This window comes from Cyrtonyx montezumae, unplaced genomic scaffold (assembly GCF_038088225.1).
Source record: "Cyrtonyx montezumae isolate F1298 unplaced genomic scaffold, pur_monq_1.0 scaffold_17, whole genome shotgun sequence".
NCBI lineage: Eukaryota > Metazoa > Chordata > Aves > Galliformes > Odontophoridae > Cyrtonyx > Cyrtonyx montezumae.
Window position 1 is genome coordinate 19,217,196 of NW_027071903.1, and position 20,231 is coordinate 19,237,426.

Consider the following 20,231-nt stretch of genomic DNA (forward strand, 5'->3'; position numbering starts at 1 on the left):
GCTAGAGGCATCCAGCAGGACAGAGACTGGCATCTGACCTCTGCTTCTGTCCATCCTTTTTAAGCTGCTGTGCTGACAAGGGAAGATAAGCTTGCTGAGCCCCTTAAGGCTTATGTCTCCATGTGGATTCTAAAGAAGGGTTGTGAGTCCCAGGGACTCCAGGGAAGGTGTTGTTATGCTCTGAATAATGCTGCATGCGGCCACCTCTCCTCTCACCCAGATGGAGTTTTGGAATTACGATAACAAGTTTTCCTTTTTTTTTTCCCCGTGGCTCATTCTGGTCTGTTATTAAATGGCAATCTTCAGATATAGCTGCATGGTTCCTTATTGCTTTCATAGATGTGTTTTTAATCTGCTTTGAAGAGGCTACATGAGCCATAAAGAACTCGAGTTGTATTCCCTCACGGTGCATTCTGAAGTACTTGCATGCCAGGGGTTTAGTTTTGGATATGCTTGTGTAGCAGATTCTAATCCCCATCTGCAGCACTGCAAGACTGATTAACATGGCTTTGCTTTCCTCAGGTACCTTTTTGCCAATAAATCAATTCCTGCAAGTTTCACATGAAACAAAATCACATTCACTTGCTTTGCAGACATTATTTAGCTTTTTAATGTTCTGAAATATATAGCTTAGCTATATGCATATATAAATACAGCTAGAAAGACAAATCTACAAACAGTAAAGAAGTCTTTGCAGAAAGATTATTGCCATTTCCTATACAGGTTTGCAAATGCTTTTTTGCTGGCTAAGCAGCACACTCTGAGGAGGAACCTATCTGACTCAGATGTCAACAACCATGGAGACGGACTCAGAATTGGGACTGGAAACAACTCCAGCAGTCTGAGACCATCCTGGGTAAGGCTGTGTTATGTCGTTAGGGTTTGTTAATATTAAGCTTGTGGCTGTAAAATAAGTGTCTACTGACACATACTCGCCACCTGCTCCTGGCAAGATTTGAGCCCTATATGTCTAAAGCTGCTCTAGGGTGGATTGGTTTCAAAAGGATATTCTTTAGCAGTTGCAGTCTTTAAAATTCAAGTAGGTATTTGAGGAACTGAGCAATCTTGGTTCCATTGCACACTGTGTTTCTTGAAGCCGTGTTACACAGCAGTGTTTTCAACTTTCGTGCACTGACATACTGTTTTCCTAAAATACTTTGAAAGCAACTTCATGACTGAAGCTATGACTTGGTCGCTCAGAAGCTGACATGAAGGTGTGGCTTTAGTGACTGAGGCAGCTTGGACTGTATCTTGGAAAAGCCGGATCTTCTTGACTCACTGTTTCTGCCTTGTCTGAGGTTCCAGCTAAGTTTTCCTGCTTAATTTTTCTCTATATGAGAATATCTACTATTATTTACCTTTTCTGGGCCTACATTCTGTTGCTGCCTGTGAAAAAAATGTGTTCAATACCAAGATCAACTGTTATCAAATCGCCTGATATCATCATCCATAACTAAAACAAGTTTAGACTTCCCTCCCGTCTCATTAACTACGTCCTTCTCTTTCTTCTTCTCTTAAGGTTTGGGGTTACAAAAGATTGGGATCTTACTTCTATAATGCCTCTTCCTCCGTAAACTATTCTTAGAGAGTCTAATTGTTACTCTGATGGGAACACCATTTATTTTCTTCTTATTGACTCACCCTGGACTCATCTTCCCTTCAGTTCTCTTCATCCATCGCTGCTCACCAGCTTGGCTCTCTGTCCCACCAGGGACATGCCTAGCTGATATGATGGACACAGGATGAGGAGTAAATGCTGATGGAAAAAATAATTTTGGTCTAAGCTATTTCTTCTTTTTTATTATTTGTTTGTTTTCTTGCCAGTTCTGTTTAAGAAAGCAATGAGGAATCTTCTGTTTTCTTCTTTTCTGAAAGTTTTGATTGAGGGCTCTTAGGAAACTTGTTCTAGCTAAAGAAATAAAAGAAACATTAGAGGATTATGGAGGCATGTCCTCTTCCTAACAGAATGACTTGACCAAAGTGCAGAGCCATGGAAAGGGAAGTCTAGCTCTGTAATAAATAGAGGGAGGTCCCCATGATGTCAAAGATACACAGACAGGAAGAAAGGCGGAAGAGGATGGGGCTTACAGGCAATATCGATCGAGGGAACTTGAGAGTGTCTGCAATCACTGGAATTTAATGCAGTGCTCCCGAGGGTCTTTATCAAGATTTATATCCTTTATTACCCAGAAATGACAGGTCTCTTCCCGTGTGCATTCATTCTGGTCTTGGGAAAAGTCAGGATTTCCTAAGTCATCTTGTGACCAGTATAGCATTCATGTCAAAGCCCTGGGCAAGTCCCTGAAGGAAGGACTGAGTCAGGCACGATGAACAGCTCTGTACACCTCTGAAGCAGTTTCTGTGTTGCAGAGAACAAGGCATCCCCAGTGTGTTCTCAAGGACTCTAACACAACGAATTCACGGGCAGAGACGCAGTGTCACAGCATTGCACAATGCCTGCTAAATATGGAGAAGTGCATAGAATGTCGGGGAGTGGTGGCTGTGCAGCTGCATGTTGCTTCTTGAAGCCTGCAGTGAAAAGACAGACTGAAGGAACAGGGGAATGTTCTGCCAGACTTAAACAGCATATGGTTTGCAGGACGCGCTTGGCCAGCGTAGCAGTTTGTTTGGCCTGCCAGATGGGCAGGAGATGCCATGCTGCTTGCGTTGCTGGGTGCCTTCCACCAGCTGGGCAGCCAGCACGAGCATGGCACCTCCCAGCCAGCCGGTGTGCCCGCATCCTGAGCTGACAAAAAGCCTGGATGTCACAGGCAGCAGGGAGGGCAGGAGTGTGGGAGCACTGCAGGAGGACAGAGAGAACCAGAGACCAGAGGTAGGGATAGAGACAGTTCTGGAAAGGGTGTGACAAAACAATAGTTCGAACTTGCTGAGCTTACCTACTTCACTGCTGTAGTGAGGCATTCGAGGCCAGAATCCCATTGTGTGAGTGAAATAGGGCTGAGTCACCAGATTCATTCCTCTGCTGTTTCATGCATCACATCATGTAACACATAACAAGGTCTGGTTGGTTTGGTTTTGTCTCCAGTGTTCCCACAGAAAGGCTCTTCCAGGTCCTCCCTTTCCGATATGTAGACTCATAATTCTCTGCTGCTTGTTTATGGCTTATTTGCTCTTATGCTTAAATCTTCTTCGTGACGATGCCTTGACAGACAACTGTCATATTTGCTCCATTCTCACTTTGCAGTCTCCACAATCAGAGCCAAAGCAGTTCAGCCCTTCTAGGAAGGCTGAGTTGCGCTGACTTTATAATAGGCATCTTTCAAATGATACTTGGAGAGAGAAAAAAACAAACCCATATATTTCTACTCTCCTTGGATTTCCGGGCCTCTTTCACTCAGAACTTTTAGCTACTGTTGCTCCTTCCTGGCCCCTGCTGTAGCAAAGCATGCTCTTTGCATCTCTCTGGGGAAGGACAGGAGCTTTCAAGCCCCCAGATGCATGTGCTTGACTGTTTTTCTGGATCAAGATTGGAGTTCTCAGCCCTCGAAAAGATTCAGCTTGTGGTTTGTGGAGTGTTGCCAGTTCCTCTGGAGTTAAGGAGTTTTTGTATAAAATCAAAAATCAGATTTGCTCTAGGTGTATGCGCGTGTGTGTGGAGTACATTAACTAAAAACTGACTGGAAAACAAGAATTCTCTGCAGTGGCATAACTTGTACTGCAGCGCCATTGTTTTGTGAGAGTTCTCATCCCCAAACTGCCAATGGACAAAGTAAAGATGGAGAGTGTTGAAGAAGAAGGATATAGAGAGGGGCACATCCTGAAGAGACAGAGCTTGGGGCAGGGCAATGCTGTGAGCATTCACTTTCTCCGCTCTTAGACTTTGCTGTGTTTTGTTTTGGTTTTTTTTTGTCTCGTTTGTTGTTTTCTTCTTTTGGGGGGGAGGGGGGGGAGTGGGATAGAAATGTACGAACTGTTGCAGAGGAACTTCGACGCAACACTCGCGTTTTTGTTGTTTTAACCGCCCTCTATTGCTTCTTTTCAGCTTGCAGTGCTGCACACCGAGCTTTGCTCGTACGGAACCCACCGGGACGGGCGCTCCTGGGTGACACGCCGGGGCGGCTGGGGACGGCGGCACCGCGCAGAACACGAGCGGTTGGAGGAGCGCAGGTACGTGCCGGCGGGCAGCGGGAGGCGGGCCGGGCAGAGCCCGGGGGGGCGGTGGCGGCCGCGGGGCGGAGCGGAGCGGGGCCAGGCCCGGCCCGGCCCTGCTGCGTGCGTCCCGGGCCGCGGGGCCGGCCTAGCGCGGGGAGGGCGGGGCGGGGCGGGCCTGGTCTGGCCCAGCCCGCCGGGAGGAAAGGGAAAGGGGGAACGGGAAGGGGAGCGAGCCGCGCCGTTGCCCTTTCGAGCGAGCGCTGTGGTGCGGGAGGCCGTACAAAGAGCCGCCGCCGCGGTCGCCGATCCCCGCCGCTGGGGCTGCCCCGGGCCCCCGCCCTACGCCGTCTTCCGCCCCGCAGGCGCGGCCGGGGCCGGGGCCGGGGCCGAGGCGAGGCGGCGCAGGCCCGGGCTCGGAGATGAGGCCAGGATGTCGGTGTCAGGGCTCAAGGCCGAGCTGAAGTTCCTCGAGTCCATCTTCGATAAGGACCACGAGCGCTTCCGCATCGTCTCCTGGAAGCTGGACGAGCTGCACTGCCAGTTCGTGCTCCTGCCGCCGCCGCCGGGCTCCGGCCCTCCGCCGCCTCCGCCGCTCACCATCCACTGCAACATCACGGTGCGGCCCGGGGGGGTCGGGGTGAGCCGGGGGTGTTCCGCTCCGCGCTGCCTTCCGCCGTCCCCGCCGCGGCGCAAACAAAAGTTCTGTTGCGGGCGGTCCGGCGGGGGCTGCCGGGGTCGGAACAAAGGGCGCGGGGAGAGCCCTGCGGTCGGATCCGAAGCGGTGCCGGGTGCGCCGGGCGGGGGTCCCCGCGGGTCTCGCTTCGTTCCCGCGTGTCGCGGCTGGGCCCCGCGCCGGCTTGAAACTTGTGACAGAGCGCCGGCACACCTGAGGGGATCTGTCGTTCTCTGCTTTTTCCTCCTTATTTTGTTATTTCTTAACGAGCGGGAGGGAAGCGAGGTCCGACATTCGGTGTTGGGACACCCGTGGCTGTTCAAGTTCACGGTTAGGGCCTGAATCTGACCGAGGGTGTGCGTGGATCGCTGTCTGAGTCACGCACAGGGAAGTGCTGAAGGTCTCCGTGTCCGGTTGTAAGCGAACCTATCAAGCTGAAAAGCAAAACGTTGAGAAGTTTTGGCTGGGTGAGCGTGCAGTTAGCGTGTGCGGGTCTGGGGGAGGTAAGCTCCAGAGCTCTTTTGTCCTTTGCCTATAAAAGTAAGAAGTTTCCCAGCGGCACGGGGGTGGAAACTTGTGCGCAAGTCCAAGTGTCTGAGTACTCAAAAGATTGAAATGTGCGTGCAGAGCAGGCGGGGCTGGCCGGCTTGGCAGGACGTTCGCTCGTCTTAAGGTCACATTATTGGATGGAAAGAGGCGCCTTAAGAGAGCTTTAGGGTTTCACAGCCGATGGCCTGGAAGTCGGTTCTGTGATCTGCTTGCTTTACCCCATGCTGGGGTGCACCTGCAAAGCATAAGGTTTCATTTATTGGTGAAAGCAGGGAGGTGTGCTTAGATACGGTGTATCAGACAAGTGCTCGTGTGTCTTTCCTCAAGTGTTTGTGCAGTAGGAAGTGTTTCATTAGTGAGCAGCCTGTTTTCTCCACGCAGCTCGATCTATTTCCTAAACCTCTTCCTTAAGAGCTAAACAGGAGGTCTGATAACTGTGTGTCCTCAGCTGGCAGCTGAGTTCAGTGCGTTATTCCTTGTCAGGTGACAGCTGACAGAGAGGCCTGAAGAGCTTGATGCCTTGGATTTGTGTTGTGGTGTGTTTCCACTTCTGAAGCTTCTCTGTCCAAAGTATTTTCAGTGGTAATTCTCTTGCTCTGCATGGGGCTCTGCCCACTTGCTTGTAGACCTTGGTTTGAGGTGTGCCCCAGCCAGCAAGGAACAGGCTGAGCTCACTCCTGGCGTTGTGTTGAATTGAGGAAACCGTGCCTGCAGTTGACTGCTGCAGTCACTTACCCCAGAAATCAGGAGGCTTTCAGGTGCTATCAGAACTGTGATGTCTGCTTCCAAAAAAGAGCAGGGAAAGATTTGTTTTCAACTGCAGAGAGAAGACTTCTGCTTTAAAAAGAAGTTCCCTGAACTTCTTGAAACTTGTGTTTCATAGTTGTCTGCGGGCAGCTTGGTTCTTCCAGTGTTGGCTCTTTGAGGTAGGTGGCTATTTATCCATCTGCTGAAGGTAAGTGGGAGAGGGCAGCTTCAAACACAGGGGATGGCTCTCACGAGGCAAGTGAGAAGCTCCTGGGAGAGTCAAAAAGAAAGATAGCTGCTGGACTTGTGTCCTGGGCTTTGGACAAAGCTGGTAGAGCTCACTACGACAAAAGTTTTTCCTTTCTGCCTCTTCCCCACCACCACTGAGCAGTGGCCCTGGCTCCTGCACGCCTCCAGTTTATTTCTGTAGGTACTGTCAACTGGGAAGGTGTAACTCTAGTTTGCTGTGCTTCAGCTGATCTGCAGAGCTTCTGGAGAGCTGAATCAAGTTACCATGGGAGCTATAACTTGAAATTATGGTGCTAAAAAAAGCTGGTAAGGCTATAAAGATACTGGTAAACGTTTTCTTTGGGGAGGAGACTTGCTCTCTGCAGCAGAAGCTGCTGTCTTAATGCTCTGTGCTTGCAGTGCAGATAGGTAACGAGTTATTTGTTGCTTCCTACTAGCTTAAACTCTGCAGTAATGATGAAGTTCTCCGGGATATTTCTTATACCACCAAAAGGTTACGTTAGGTGGAACATCCAGACACTTATGGATGCTGTTCAGGAGGGGGAGTAAGCATGAGACTCAATTACCACTTTTTTCGTTGTTGGTTTTATTTGGGCACCTCGGTGTTTCAGCTGAAGTAAAAGCTGTCTAGCAGTGTGCACAGGTGCTAAAGTTGGTGGGCAGAGAATAATTGGGTAGGGAAGGGAGCTACCAGGAGTTTCTGCATCGTGTCTAGAGAGAGACCTGGTAATTAAGTTACTCCAGCTCTCACCGTGGATCCCTTTCTTTTCTTGGATCTAGAGAAAAAAGGCAGAGGAAATAGTGAACAACCTTCTGGAGATGTGAGGGAGAATATCTGCTTAGGAACTGCATAGATCTCTTCTACCAGTGCCCTACACTAAATTCCACAGCTCAAAGAGGAGTCAGCCCTGGAATTTCTAAAACGATATTCTGACTGTCTGCAACGTGAGTTTGTGTAACTGCCGCTGTTCAGCATTTGCTGCAGCATTCTGGGAGCGCTCTACCTGTGATACTGAGCAGTGCTTGACAGTGTAGAGGAATGTGTTTTGCTTGATAAACTCTTCTGCTTAATGAAGAGGCAGGCAAACATTTTCCAAATCTGCCTGCCCTTCTTTCTGTTTGTTACCCAGGTTGGGGTTTAAACGGTTAATTTGATTATTTTAAGAAACACTGTAGGGTGGAGTCATCTGTCAGAAACGTTGCTTCTTATGCCTCAGAACTGTCTAATTATTGAACTTGTTCAGGCTGTGCACCTTCACATTCCCTTTCTGTTATGCCAACAGCAGCGTCCCCGTTCTGCAGTCTGATTTCTTGGGTGTTTTTTTTGTTGGTTTATTTTTGGTTGTTCTCAGGCTTTCTTTTCATGTAGCAGTAGTATTCCAATTGAGTTCAATAAGCCGGTGTCTTTTCCAGGTGTATATGTATATATGTTTTTTGAGGTGTTATCAAATCAGTCGCCTCATTCAGAGTAGGATGTCACTGATCGTGTAGGTGTTTTTCATTACAGTTTGCTGTCTCAGTTTGTCACCTTATATGTCACAGTATTCCACCGTGTGATGTGGTTCAATCTTTACCTTTCCCCCCTGCTCAATAGCAAGACCGCTTTGGACTCTAAAAAGCAAAGGATGAGTACGTTTTGTTTTGGTGGCTTTTTTTCCCCAATGACTATTGGTTTTTAAATATACTCTGCAGAGAAACTCAACAGTAGTAGCTCTCTACTTGTACACAAAACTTCCACTGAAATTCTGAGTCCTTAAAGTACCCCTTGTAGGTTTGTGCCAGCTCTGTGGGAGCGGATTTTGCACCCAAACAGATACCGAGCTCTGACATGTAACGATGCCTTCATACATCAGCAGTTTCTATCCATGTGACCAGGCTGACTCTGCTATACCTTGCTTCCCTACTGGAGAGAAAGGTCTCCTGCTTTACTGAAAAATACTCTGCTGCTATATCAGAGTTAGAAGATGCTTGGAAAGATTGCCATCTATGGATAACTGCAACTGAGGGGAGAAAACTGTATTTTCCCTTCTAATCAAGAGTGGATGAAAAGATGTCCCCTTTGAGGCTTATGACAAGTTATATATAGGAAGTGAGTATATTAGAACATCATATAATTCTGAAAAAGCACAAGATTTTAATATTAAACACACTCCTAGCTAATGCCCTGACGGCTGACAAACTTTGAAGGAGGTTATTTATTTGTACACAGAACTAACCACATAATGAATGAGGCTTCCAGTTCAAACCACAGAGGAATCATTTGTCTCTGCGAGGCGTAGGACTGAACTCCCCGATGCTACAGCTTAGCTGTGCTACGTGTGAAAAGCTGCAGCCAGCACTTCAGACTTCACAGGTCAGTTGCATTCTTCCCTGTGTAATGTGTGAAGCGTGCCTAAAATATCCTAGGATGCCACAGGGGTGGGCTTTGCAGATAAATGCTAGCATATGTTGAGGCTTTAGGAGGTAGTGCTTACTCCAAATAGGCTACTTTATATGAATTACTTACAGAATTGTTTCAGAACTGGGACCGTTTGTTATCCTTGTATGAGCTCTCTCTGCCTTTTGATAATTGGAAGAAGTTTTATATGGAAAAGAAGTATATTCTCTTTCCTCAGCATGCTTCTTCGTTAACTGCTTGGGAGGCTTTTGTCCAAGGCTGAAAGATACCTGGTAATTTTTATGTAGTTTTTAATTTTCAGTAATTTCAAAGAAACTAAAACTTTGTCTGGGGTTACTCATCTGCTCCTTAAGAGTCATTTGATGGTTTGTGTTGGTTGTTTGATTTATGATGCCAGCAATTTTTAGTTGGTGTCTGTCGTGGTTTTATGATTTTTGTTATCAGTGTCCGAAGTATACTGGAAATATTAGTAGTTGGCATTACTTATTACCATTCTTGTGCCACGAGAAAGCAGGAAGAGTATGTGCTGTTACAGTTGATATTTTTCTTACTTATTTTTGAGTAAGGGTTAAAATTCCAGCTCTTCTGTCAAAACTTTGTCAGTGCAGTGTGAATCAGGGAGCAGTGTGTCCTACTCTCAAAGTAAACAGCTCCAGATTCTTTGTGGCAGTCTGTCTGCAGTGGAACACGGTGACATCAGAAGTTATCAGTGGAGCTGATGGTATCTGCTCACGTAAAGTAACTTCTTGTGAGACGTGGAGGAGAATAAATCCGTGGGCATTTGGTCTGCGTTACACTGTGGATGCTGCTCACTGGTGACAGCCTGGTACCCTCAACTTGTATTAAGAATTGGAGCTGATAGGAAGAACAAAGTATGATTGTGCCCTGTGTGCTTGGTAATCCTGTTGGCTGCAGAACTGACTTTACTGGGTGAAGGACCTGACTGGCACATGGAAATTCTTTACTGGGTCACTGTTGATCTGGATAATTTCCCAGTCTGGTTCACCGTGTGGCTGCACAGACAGCTGTACCAGCACAACAGAGGGCAAAGGAATGAGTGAGTGCTGGGGAGGACTGCTGAAGCCAGCTCTGCTGATGGGGAGCTGCTTGCCAAGCACTGTCTGAGCTTTCAGTGGTGCTCGGGGTTGCTCGTATGTGGAATTCCTGAGCCAGCATCACTCCAGTGGGCTTATGCCAGTGCCTGATCTGCTGCAGTGGCAACTCAACTGAGAGGACCAGACTCCAGCAGTCTAAGTGGAGTGAAAGCTTGTTTGGAAGATCAGCTCCTGTCAGGAGGGTGGGAGATAGAAATGTGGGGAAGTTCTCTGGATAGTATTTGAATTATGTAAAAAGCAGCAACAAAGAAAGTCAAAACTTCTGAATAGGAGCAAATGTGTATAGAGGCTGATGAACAGAAATAACTGCTATTTCAGGTTTCCCTCAGCCTGAACTGCTGTTCAGCAGCATCGGGTTGTTTGCCTTTATGTAGCTTTGAAAGGTTATGAAACCCTGAATTCCTGGCTGAAATTCATTTATTTATTTTGGATTATGAATGGTAATACATCATCTTTTAATAAACTTGATAGTTTACGATTTAGGAAACATTCTGTATTTCTTCAGCTGTGAGCTTTGCAGAAGTGAAAATGACTGTCACCTGCTCCCAGAAGACAGCTGGAAAACTAAATGGCTGCTTACAGTAAGGAGATGCTATGTAACGTTCGGATGTCACGTCAGCCTGCATTCAGTGTGGTTGGAACTACTGGGAACAGAACAGCTCCCAGCTGATCTTTGCTGGAAATGAGCACACTCGTTAGAGTATGTGGTGCCAGCTTCCTGTTTCCAGCTGTAATCTTCGAGCATGGTATTAAAATTCTGATCCTGCATGCTTTCCTTTGCTTGTTATCTCGTGCATACAAGACATTCTGGTGTTTTTAGTAACTGCAGAGGACCAAGTGCACGGTTTCTTCAAGTTTAGCTGGGACTATATTCTCCTTCATCCCTGAGCTCTGAGTTCTGACCCCTCTGAGAGAGTGTTTCACAGCTGCAGATTTTCTTGTAGCTTCTTTGGTGGCTGTTCGGAAAGGTGGGAACATGTGCTCTGTTGGGACTTCCATAGTGGCATTAGGAGAAAATTGGTGTGTTCCTTTGCAGTGACGTTCGAGGTGCCAGGGGGTTTCCTTGGATTTTGAACTAGGAGATATCTGTGGTAAAAGAGTGGTGTTTAATCTCTCAATGTTTAATGCTGGTGGAACTCCATGAGACTGGAAATCCACATTCAAAGGAGAGTAAGTGTCTGTAAATGACTAAACTGAAGGTGAGTGGCTAAGTGTGAGTCACAGCAGCGGTGAGAGCTTGGAGCCTAGTGTAGGGCTGCTGGAAGGAGTTGTGAGGGGGAAAAGGTACATGCCTTTGGTAGTATGGAGTGGGCTGTCTGAATGCTTGGAAGACCTACGTTTCTGAAGATTGAGAGACTGGAGAGGAGGAAAGGCAAGCCTGAGTTTTCAGGTGTCAGCAGAAGTGTCACTGGGTTTTGCACGTCTGATATGCTAAAGGCAAGAGCACATCTGCTGGGAAAGTCAGACCGGGGGAGAGTGACGTGGTGGAACTTGTGTCACTGCTGCTTCTGACCTTATTGGAAGCCATGCTTGGTGGTGCCCATAAATACGTTCAGAAAAGGTATTGGTGCAAAAACAGGCCATTAACAACTCTTGATTATAAGTTGATCATTTCAAGTAACCGGAATGCCTTCAGGAATTTGGTACACGTGGTGCTCTGCTGGTGATGAAAGAAAAGTATTGAAGAGTCACAATGTCAGAACATCTTTCTCGTCAGTGCTTGTCCAGCTGCATATTGGGTTAACCAGTGCCAGCTTGAGTGCTTGTGTAATGCACTGAGACCAAGAGCTCTCAAACACCTGTTCCCTGACAGGCATTAGCTGAGAATTTTGGCACACAGGGTTATGTCTGTGCATGTGTGAGATGCTATGTAAAAGCTTGGATTGGAGTCTCAGCTCTGTAACCTGTTCCCAATAAGCAACTTAACTGTTCTTAAGCGATAATGCGCTCTCTGCTGAATTCTCAGTTTGGATTTTCTGTAACTGATTGTTACTCTCAGTGGTATTGGTGAAAGGATGTTACTTAGCTCTCTCCTCTAGGCTGGTCCTGAGCAGCAGCTTCTGTCCGTGGAGGCTGCACACTGCTCTTGAACCACTGTCACATGCAGTGCAGTCAGCATAACCACGGGTAGCGTTAACTTCAGAGCTGTACTGATCAGTGAGGTGGTGTGTTTTACTTTGGGTCCCTCCAGAAGTCTTAAGAGTGGATTTCTTTGGCTGAATTGATAGATTGCGTTGTGGTGGTGACCTGAAGAATAAAATGTTTATTCAAAATAAAGATAAGTAATTGTGCTTTTAGCAGAAGAGGAGCAGTTTTGCATTTATACTTTCGGTTTGTGTTTTAACTGTGCGTGGTTGTGGTAGGCCTACTGCCTTGATGGGGTAGTTATTGTGGCAGCTGATGAGGCAGTCCACTAAGGCTCATTTTCCAAAGGTATTGTGCAGTTCCACACGTGAGAATCATCAGGTGGGACTTCCTCTGCAGAGCACATAGCTTGAGGAATTGACTGGGTGCAGAGACTTGATCCTAAGAAGCATATGAGCTGTGATGTTGCATCTGCATTCATATTTTAACCATTTTAAAGTCAAGTTTTCTCTTTGCTATTTTACTTGTATGTGTTGTGGCTTCTAACGTCATGATGTTTGGTGTGTGAGATGGGAGAGCTGTTTGTGTGCCTGGATAGAACCACGGATGTAACACAGACATAGCTCATGTCATATCACAGGCTTGGTTGTAAAGTGATTGGTAAAGCAAATGGTTGGAAAGCAGCATTTGGTGAAGTCTTTCCTGGGAACCTCTGCCTCCTCCCTCTCCCTGCTCTTCTGTGGTAGCCTTCTGCGATCAGTTGGACTTGTTTGTGCTGAAAGCTGTGTTTATTTTTGCTTGGAACAATTTGTGATTGTTACAGGTACCTCCATAGAGATGCAGTTTGTGGTGGCCTTTCTGTTCTGCCAGGCACGTGCCTTTGATACTGACTTCTCTGATGTGGCTATATTTAATAACATAATTCTAAAGCAGCATGCTCCGCTACATTTGCATCCTTCCCTGGAGAGTGTTTTGGAGAGGAAAGCCATGACTGTGTTAGTTGTGTTATGATGTGCTCCTGAAGGTATTCAGTGATGTAGTGGTGAACATATGAGCAGAACCTGCCTGGGACAGGACTGTGGCATTCTGTCACTACCTCCTGTGAAGATGTTTGAGCTTTCCCAGCAGGGAAGGCTTACGTGGGCCATAGGTAGAGGACAGATCTACCCAAGAAAACTAAAACCTGAAATGTTTTAGACAATATTAGGAGGTGAAACAGTGTCTGAATGGTGAGGTCCTGTGTGTACTCTGTAAATATGCTGTGGTTTTCCTAAATGACTTGGTGCTTTTTTCCAGTGGCAGGAACGTGGAGCTTTTTCTTTCTCCATCTTTAATTTTTTGGGACGTTTGCTATTAGACTCAATCCTTTTGCTGCTTTCTGTGAGAGAAGCATCAGAAGCGTTGCTGTTGACAAAGCTTCCAGTCTGCCCTGGTGTTAATACAAAGACACTGTAGAAGTGATGATCCCATGAATTGTAATTATATCTGGCTTGGCTGTAAACATTCAGCCTTTGTCCTCAGGCCTCGGTGCACGCTAGGTGTGATGTCATCCCAGCATGTCGTGGCTTACTGAGCAATTGCATTAGCCTTGCAAGCTGTACGACATGCATTAGCTTGAGAAAGCTGCCCAGATCTAAATGTTTGGCCTTTCTCTGCCATGATGAATTTTTGCTTTTAATTGTAGAGAGCAGGAAAACACCGTGTTACCGCAGTGGCATGAACGAGCTTAACAACTTGGTATGGATAATAACATGGCTGATACCTGTGCAGCTATGCACAACGTCACTGAAGGTCAGCTGTGCGGTCATAGGGCCTAAATAATGATGTCTTTACCACTGAGAAATAATAATGATTGGTATTCTGAGCAGCAGGTACCTGGTCCAGTAAAAGATTCAAGGCTTAGGCTTGTTCTTGTGAGTTACGTCTTCATGTTTGGGAAGCTTGTTTTTCTTACCCGGTATAGATGAAATCCCTCTCTCCTTTCTATAGGATACAGGCACAGGAAACAGCTGAGTTAATTCTCAACAAAAGTGGCTCTTGTGAAGTTCAGTTCTTTGACCTCGCAAACCACGAGCTCAGTTTTTTGTTGCACACTGTGGTATTACAAACTCATCAGCGTGTTTATATCTCAGGGTCAGAGGGTTTGTTTGAAGTTTTTGTGTGAATTCCGTATTTCAAAATGCAGTGACTCACAGCTGTGTGAGGCTCAGCTTTTCCATAAATACGTGTTACTTAAAGAAGAAAAACTTAGTTAAGGTAAAAAAAAAAGTTTACTGGCAAATCTGCAAAGTGAAAAAGTGTTGTAGTGAGTTGGAAGTTAGGCTTGTCTTTTTTGATACAGATGAGTGGATGTGCTTACACCATGTTGAAGAGATGCCTTTCAGATGAACGCATGGTTTCTGTTTCAAAAGCTAAATCAGACTGAAAATGAATGTTTAATGTGTTTTTGGGGCTTATAATAATTTATATATGCCATACATTCATAAGGCAGACAGCATCGAATCCTGCTATGTTTTCTCACGTGTGGCAGGGCTTGGAATGAAATGGAATGAGAGCAGAGAAGGGTTGCCATTCACTGAGAAGGCATCAGTGTGTTCACGCAGCCAATGTGATGTAATAAAACACACAGTGGAATTGCTCAGTAGTCAGAGCTGAGCTGCTAGTCATATCCTTGTCTGTGGAAAGATTTGCTGTAAGTGTTTTTGAGGATTATTCTGGCTGTATTCCGCACTAGGAATAAATTAGGTCTGTGAGCAACAAACATCTTATTCTAGGTTTGTCCCTCATCTCTTTCTGGTGGGTAAAGGGGCAGTGAGGGTCTTCCTTGCACTTCTTGAGAGACTATCTGCTGTGCCAGGTTGGTGGCAGAAAAGTTGCTTGTCATAGATTGCAAGTGGTTGTGGGCCACGTCTGTTCTGCATTGTATATGCTCTGAGCGTGGCTCATTGCATAAAACAAAATGTATTTCTAGTCCTGTGAGCCCATTGGATCTCAGTGTCAGCAGGATGTGTTTTGGTGCTTGCCAAGTGACTGCAGGGATCTGTTGATGTGTGTAGCACATACATTTGTCCCTCAGCAGTGGCGAGGTGTGGTCCTTTGCAGCTTGGTGGTGCAAAGAAAAGAATGCATTTTTGGCATTGTCGTTTGCCTGATTACTTGTCCTTTAAGGCAGGAGATTTGAACTCTGTTGCTCTGATGTGAGAGTCGATGCTAGAACAGTTGGAGTAATCCAGAGGAGATCTGAAGCCTCCAGGTGTTGCTTTCATAGATTCTGTTTGGAGGAATCTGCATTTTTGTGAAAAATTAGTGTGGGTATAGTTTTATTCTCAGACACGTACTAGTTGTAATTCCATTTTTTTAATATAATAACCATCTCTACTGAATTTATGTATTCCTTCTGCTCTACCTGCCCTCAGGACTTTAAACTTTTCAGTACTTTCTTATGAATGTCCATTGTTTGATCAAGATGAAAGCAGGGTGTAATACTAGAAGAACCAGTTAGCTGGAATTCTTTTGACTTCTCTCGAGTTGCCTCAAGTTACTGTGTTATTTTTCTTCCCTGTTACCCATCTTTGGGTAAAGATGAGATGTTATTGTGTTGCTAAAGTTTGGATGTGAATGAGCTTTGTAAAAGCTTTGAACTTTTTGGTTTATTCGTTGTTTTTTTTTTTTTAAACAGGAATCTTACCCCTCTTCATCACCAATATGGTTTGTAGAATCAGATGACCCAAACCTGACTTCAGTCTTGGAGCGTTTAGAAGATATTAAGAAGAGCAATACTCTGGTGAGTTCTGGTTGCTTTGGATGTTTTTTCAGATCAAGCTTTTTCACATCACTGAGCCATTAAATGGGTTCAGTTTACAGTCTTACTTGGGGGCCTTTGCAAACATAAGTTTCTTCTTCTAAAAAACACACAAACCAAAAGCAATCCAAAAGATTTGAAACAAGAAGAGGAAGATGACTTGAAAATGCTTGTTTTTTCACAGTAGTCAGCTTTCAGCTCCAAAAAGTTTAAGGCTTTCTGAGAATAATTAGTGAAAGGCATCAGAACTTCATGAGGGAAAACAGCACTTTCAGTGTCGTCTTTGTACAGAAACTGCATCGAGTACAGAGGCAAGAAGACAGCTAAGGGAATGTAAAATACAGGTTTTTAGTCTGTGACCTCTGCCTTAGGAGACATAGGACAGTTTAATAGTAGAATACACAACCGAATCAGCTTTCTGCAGAAAGGGATCAGCATGAAGCTGATGTGACTGTTACCTTCAGGCTAAAGCAAGGTTTTAGACGTTTCCTATACTTACCTGCCTAGAAGTTTAACGCTTTTTACCCTAATGCAAGAAAATCCAAATATGTGGGACTTGCTGCACTGAATTACATACAGACACAGACCACTTACATTTGTTTTAACAAAACTTCTGATGTTAAAATTGTACTTACCCATTTGAAAACTGATGGGTTGATGTAGCACACGTGGATGGCCCTTTGGCTTCTCAGGAATCAACTCCACATCATGTAGTATCAAAATGAAGACAAGACAGAGATGATTACTTAACAAAATCAGACTTCAGGGTCAAAAGGCTTGACTTTGTGGGTGCTGAGGTCTTTTGCTCCCTTACAACTTTACACCCTTATCAAGGAAGTTTGAGCAGCTGCAAACACCACAGCAGGGTAGAAAGGATAAGGAAATGCCTGCAGAAATGAATTCCAGAACCAATGTATATCAACTTAGCTTTAAAAAAAATCCAAAACACTACAGACCAGTTCTCACTTAACTTCAGCTCAAGGTCCATTGTTTCATGTTGCTCTGAACTCATAATAAAGGTTACTATAAAAACAGGTAAACTGCTTTGAGTGCTCCAGGAGCTCAGCAGAGCAAACATGCTAAATGTATTTCACTTAGTCCCTGAAGTCCTTTGGTATTATTCTGCCCTCTCTGCTTGCTTTATGACTTTTGATGATTATCAGCTGTTTGGGAAACTGAAGAGCATGCTTTTCAGACAGGGACATTAGACAGGCTCTTCACTTGACATGGTAAAAATTCTCCTGTGAAGTTAGCCAGGAGATGCATTTAAATTATTAATACATGGCAGAAATCTGCTACCCCTTTTGATAGAGTCTCTTTGATTACTGCTAACACATAATGAAATCAAGCCAGGCAGTGCTTAGAGCGTGAGGTTGAATTGGATGGCTCCCAGATGTACCTTTTGGCCCCAGTTGTCCTATAATTTTTTCTAGACATATGAATGAAGCATAAAGGGTAATGATTAAGGTGATCGGTGGCAGAAGGAGCAATGGTATGAATTCCTTTTGGGTGGGGAAAAATGCAGCAGGAAGGAAGACTGATATCAAGTATTCCACTCCATAGAAATGAAATAGCAGTTTTTTCAATGGCTTGAAAATGCCTTACCCTGAATTGCAGACCTATGCTAAGGAAGGGGATCCCTCCTCTCAGTTTCATGTTCCTGCCTCCCCATTTATGGTGAAATCTGTGATCTATCTGGAAGCTTGCAAGTTGCTGCATTGGTCTTTCTAGGTTTGATTCTAGAGCTGTCCTGCTGTGCCCTGGTGAGGGATCCAGGATGTGGGAGAAGAGATTGTTCTTTCTTGGTGTGTGGGTTTTGTTGGACTTTGTTCTTAAAACATTGCTCTTTAAACTAGGAAACTGGAATGCACCAGCATGTCTTGAGAAATACAGCTGTTTGATTATTCCTGGGTGATTTGTGGCTCTGAGATCTATGCCTGGAATGAATGATGCTGCCAGAGCAGATAGTTGTTTTGCTCACTTTTTTTTTTCCAGCTTGATGCAAAAAGAAAGAAAGGAGCCATCTTTACCTTGAGTTGTCTTTGGTATCCCACTGTGGTGGCTTTTATTATGATAACTGCAGATAAAAGGAGATGTCTTTATTCTGGTACCTTCAGACTTAAATTAATCGACTTGCAAACAAACTTTAAAATACATTCTTCTATGGTTTGGTTTAAATAGATGCTTTTATGTTTTCTTTTTTTATAGCTTCTCCAGCAACTGAAGCGATTAATATGTGACCTCTGCAGATTGTATAATCTTCCTCAGCATCCAGATGTTGAAATGTTAGATCAGCCATTACCAGCTGGACAGGTAAACTAATGCTGTGGACACCTTACGGAAATCAAGGAGTTGTTTTGTCAACTCTAAGAAAGTAGACAGTGGATTGATTAAAACTTTTGTGTGAGCCAGAACTTAGATGTGATGCTATGTGGGCATGGTCGCCAACCACCCGACCAGGCTGCCCAGAGCCACATTGAGCCTTGCCTTGAATGCCTCGTACAACAAAACACTGTATGCTTCTTCGTGGGGAGTATTCATTTTACAGTGTGCACTACTGCTGCTTTCCTTCCTTTTCAGTCCCTGATATAGGATATCAGGACCACGTGCTGCTTTGGGCAGGAAGTATCTGCTTGATGTCCCTTGTTTACTTATTGTGTGGAAAAATTCAGAGTTGTGAAGAGCTGCTAAATATTCTGGTTAACTAAAATGTTTTGTGCTGAAAACAGAACTGGTAACTGACAGTGAGAATGTTCTTTTTGGATTTTTAATAGGATTTTTATCTGCCTTTGCTGGTAGATGTTATGATGACAACTTCTAAAGACTCTCTTGGAGTAACAGATGGTTTTCCCGTGGTGACTTTACTATAATAATGACAAATAACTTGCTTAATTTTGGTCTTGTGCCAAACAGTAATAGTATAGCTCTTCTCCTTTGGCCACCCTCTTAGCAGTGCAACTCCAAGGTCTGTAACATTAGGAAGTAGCTTCATTGAAGAGTCTTGTTTATGCTCTGAAACTCTAAAATTAACTAGTGGGAGGGTTTCACAGCTGGAAATTTTGGATGATTTTCAAGTTAAATAAGAGGCTTTGATAAGTCAGACAGAATATCCATCTAGTACTTGGCATTGTGTACAGTAGGGGCATTCCTTTCTTGACAAAAAAAAAAAAAAAAGGTAAGCAGAGGAGAAGGATATAATGCTTCCAAGTATGTCTGCAGCTCAAACTTCCTGAGCTTGAAGTGGTATCCTGAAAAAACAGCTCAATGTACTGTTCTGGTATGTCATCAGATAATGTAATAACAATGGCTGTATTATGTTAGTGGATGTGGCAGTAGTTCCAGAGCCATTAATTTATAGAACTGCAGCACGTATATGGATTCTGGTCAGAGCTGTGATCTGATTTTCATGGTTTAAGATATCATGAATCATAACCCACTCTTTTATTGTGTTTGTCGCTGTTGTCTCAAAAGTAGGATGTCCTTAACCTGGATTTTAAGTTTCCATTTAGAGCTTAATGTGGAATTGTAGCATTCTATTTATCTTTGTTTCATGGAAATATTTCTTTGTTCTCATGTTCCAGTTGTGTCCTTTGCTTATCTTTTGAATTAAACTTCAATCTTCTGTAGACCTTGATAGTGTGTAGTTCCTTGAAAGTGTAACTTTCATATTTGCTGTTTCCTAGTAGACATCCTGCTTTGGAAAGAAAGGAACGTGTGCTTTTAGTGCAGTAACCTCATTGTTGCATTGCAGAATGGAACAACAGAAGAAGTTACGTCGGAGGAGGAGGAGGAGGAAGATATGGGTGAAGTATGTATACATATGAGATTGTTATCCTAATCTAGTATACTTCTGGCAAAGTGCTCTGCAGTGACTGGCTAATTATTAAGCCAAAACTGTGAAGTGTTTTCTCCCTAAAGTTCAACAGAAAAGATAATTAAAATTTTTTGGTCTGTTTTAGAAATGATTGGCTTATATGGTCAGGATATCTGGCCATAAGGAGTTGTCTTGTACTGTATTTCCACAGCTGCTCTATCTAATCACCAGGCAGAATGTTCACCTTGAATTAAACGCAAGTTGTTTTCTACTATTTAACTTTCTTAGAGGGTTGCTGTAGCCCTGCCAGATGTGTTAATCATTGTTTGCCAGAAGTGTGAAATAGCTCAGATTCTAAAATGAAAAACAAATCTGTTATCGAAGCATCTTGGAGATACCCTAAGTTTGTATGCTTTTGGAGTGAGTTTAAAAATTCCTTAGTTTTCTATCTCCCTGCTTTAATAGGTTAATTTACTACAATCTTCATTTCTCATGTAGGTTTAATTGTGCTTGTTTCTGTGACCAGAAGCTGGCTCTCATTTATATTGTAAGGGTTCCTTATGCTTCCCTTGAATACTGTAGGCTGAATGAATTAGGTCAGAGCAAAACAGAAATGGCATCGAGCAGTCACTGCAATCACTAATATGTAGTGCTGTGCAGTACACTGTGTCCGTAAATGCCCTTAA

The 20,231-nt window shown here is 44.4% G+C and overlaps 1 protein-coding gene across 1 annotated transcript in view; it reads left to right on the top strand.

The window, feature by feature from the left end:
* Positions 1–4,287: 4,287 nt before the first annotated feature.
* The window catches only part of UBE2Q2 (ubiquitin conjugating enzyme E2 Q2), a 34,686-nt gene continuing 18,742 nt past the window's right edge, over positions 4,288–20,231 (top strand). Inside the window, exons 1-4 of the mRNA XM_065733592.1 lie at positions 4,288–4,729; positions 15,609–15,713; positions 17,940–18,044; positions 19,483–19,539. Coding sequence (XP_065589664.1) covers positions 4,544–4,729; positions 15,609–15,713; positions 17,940–18,044; positions 19,483–19,539 — 453 coding nt within the window. The 5' untranslated portion in view covers positions 4,288–4,543. The remainder of the gene's footprint in view (positions 4,730–15,608; positions 15,714–17,939; positions 18,045–19,482; positions 19,540–20,231) is intronic.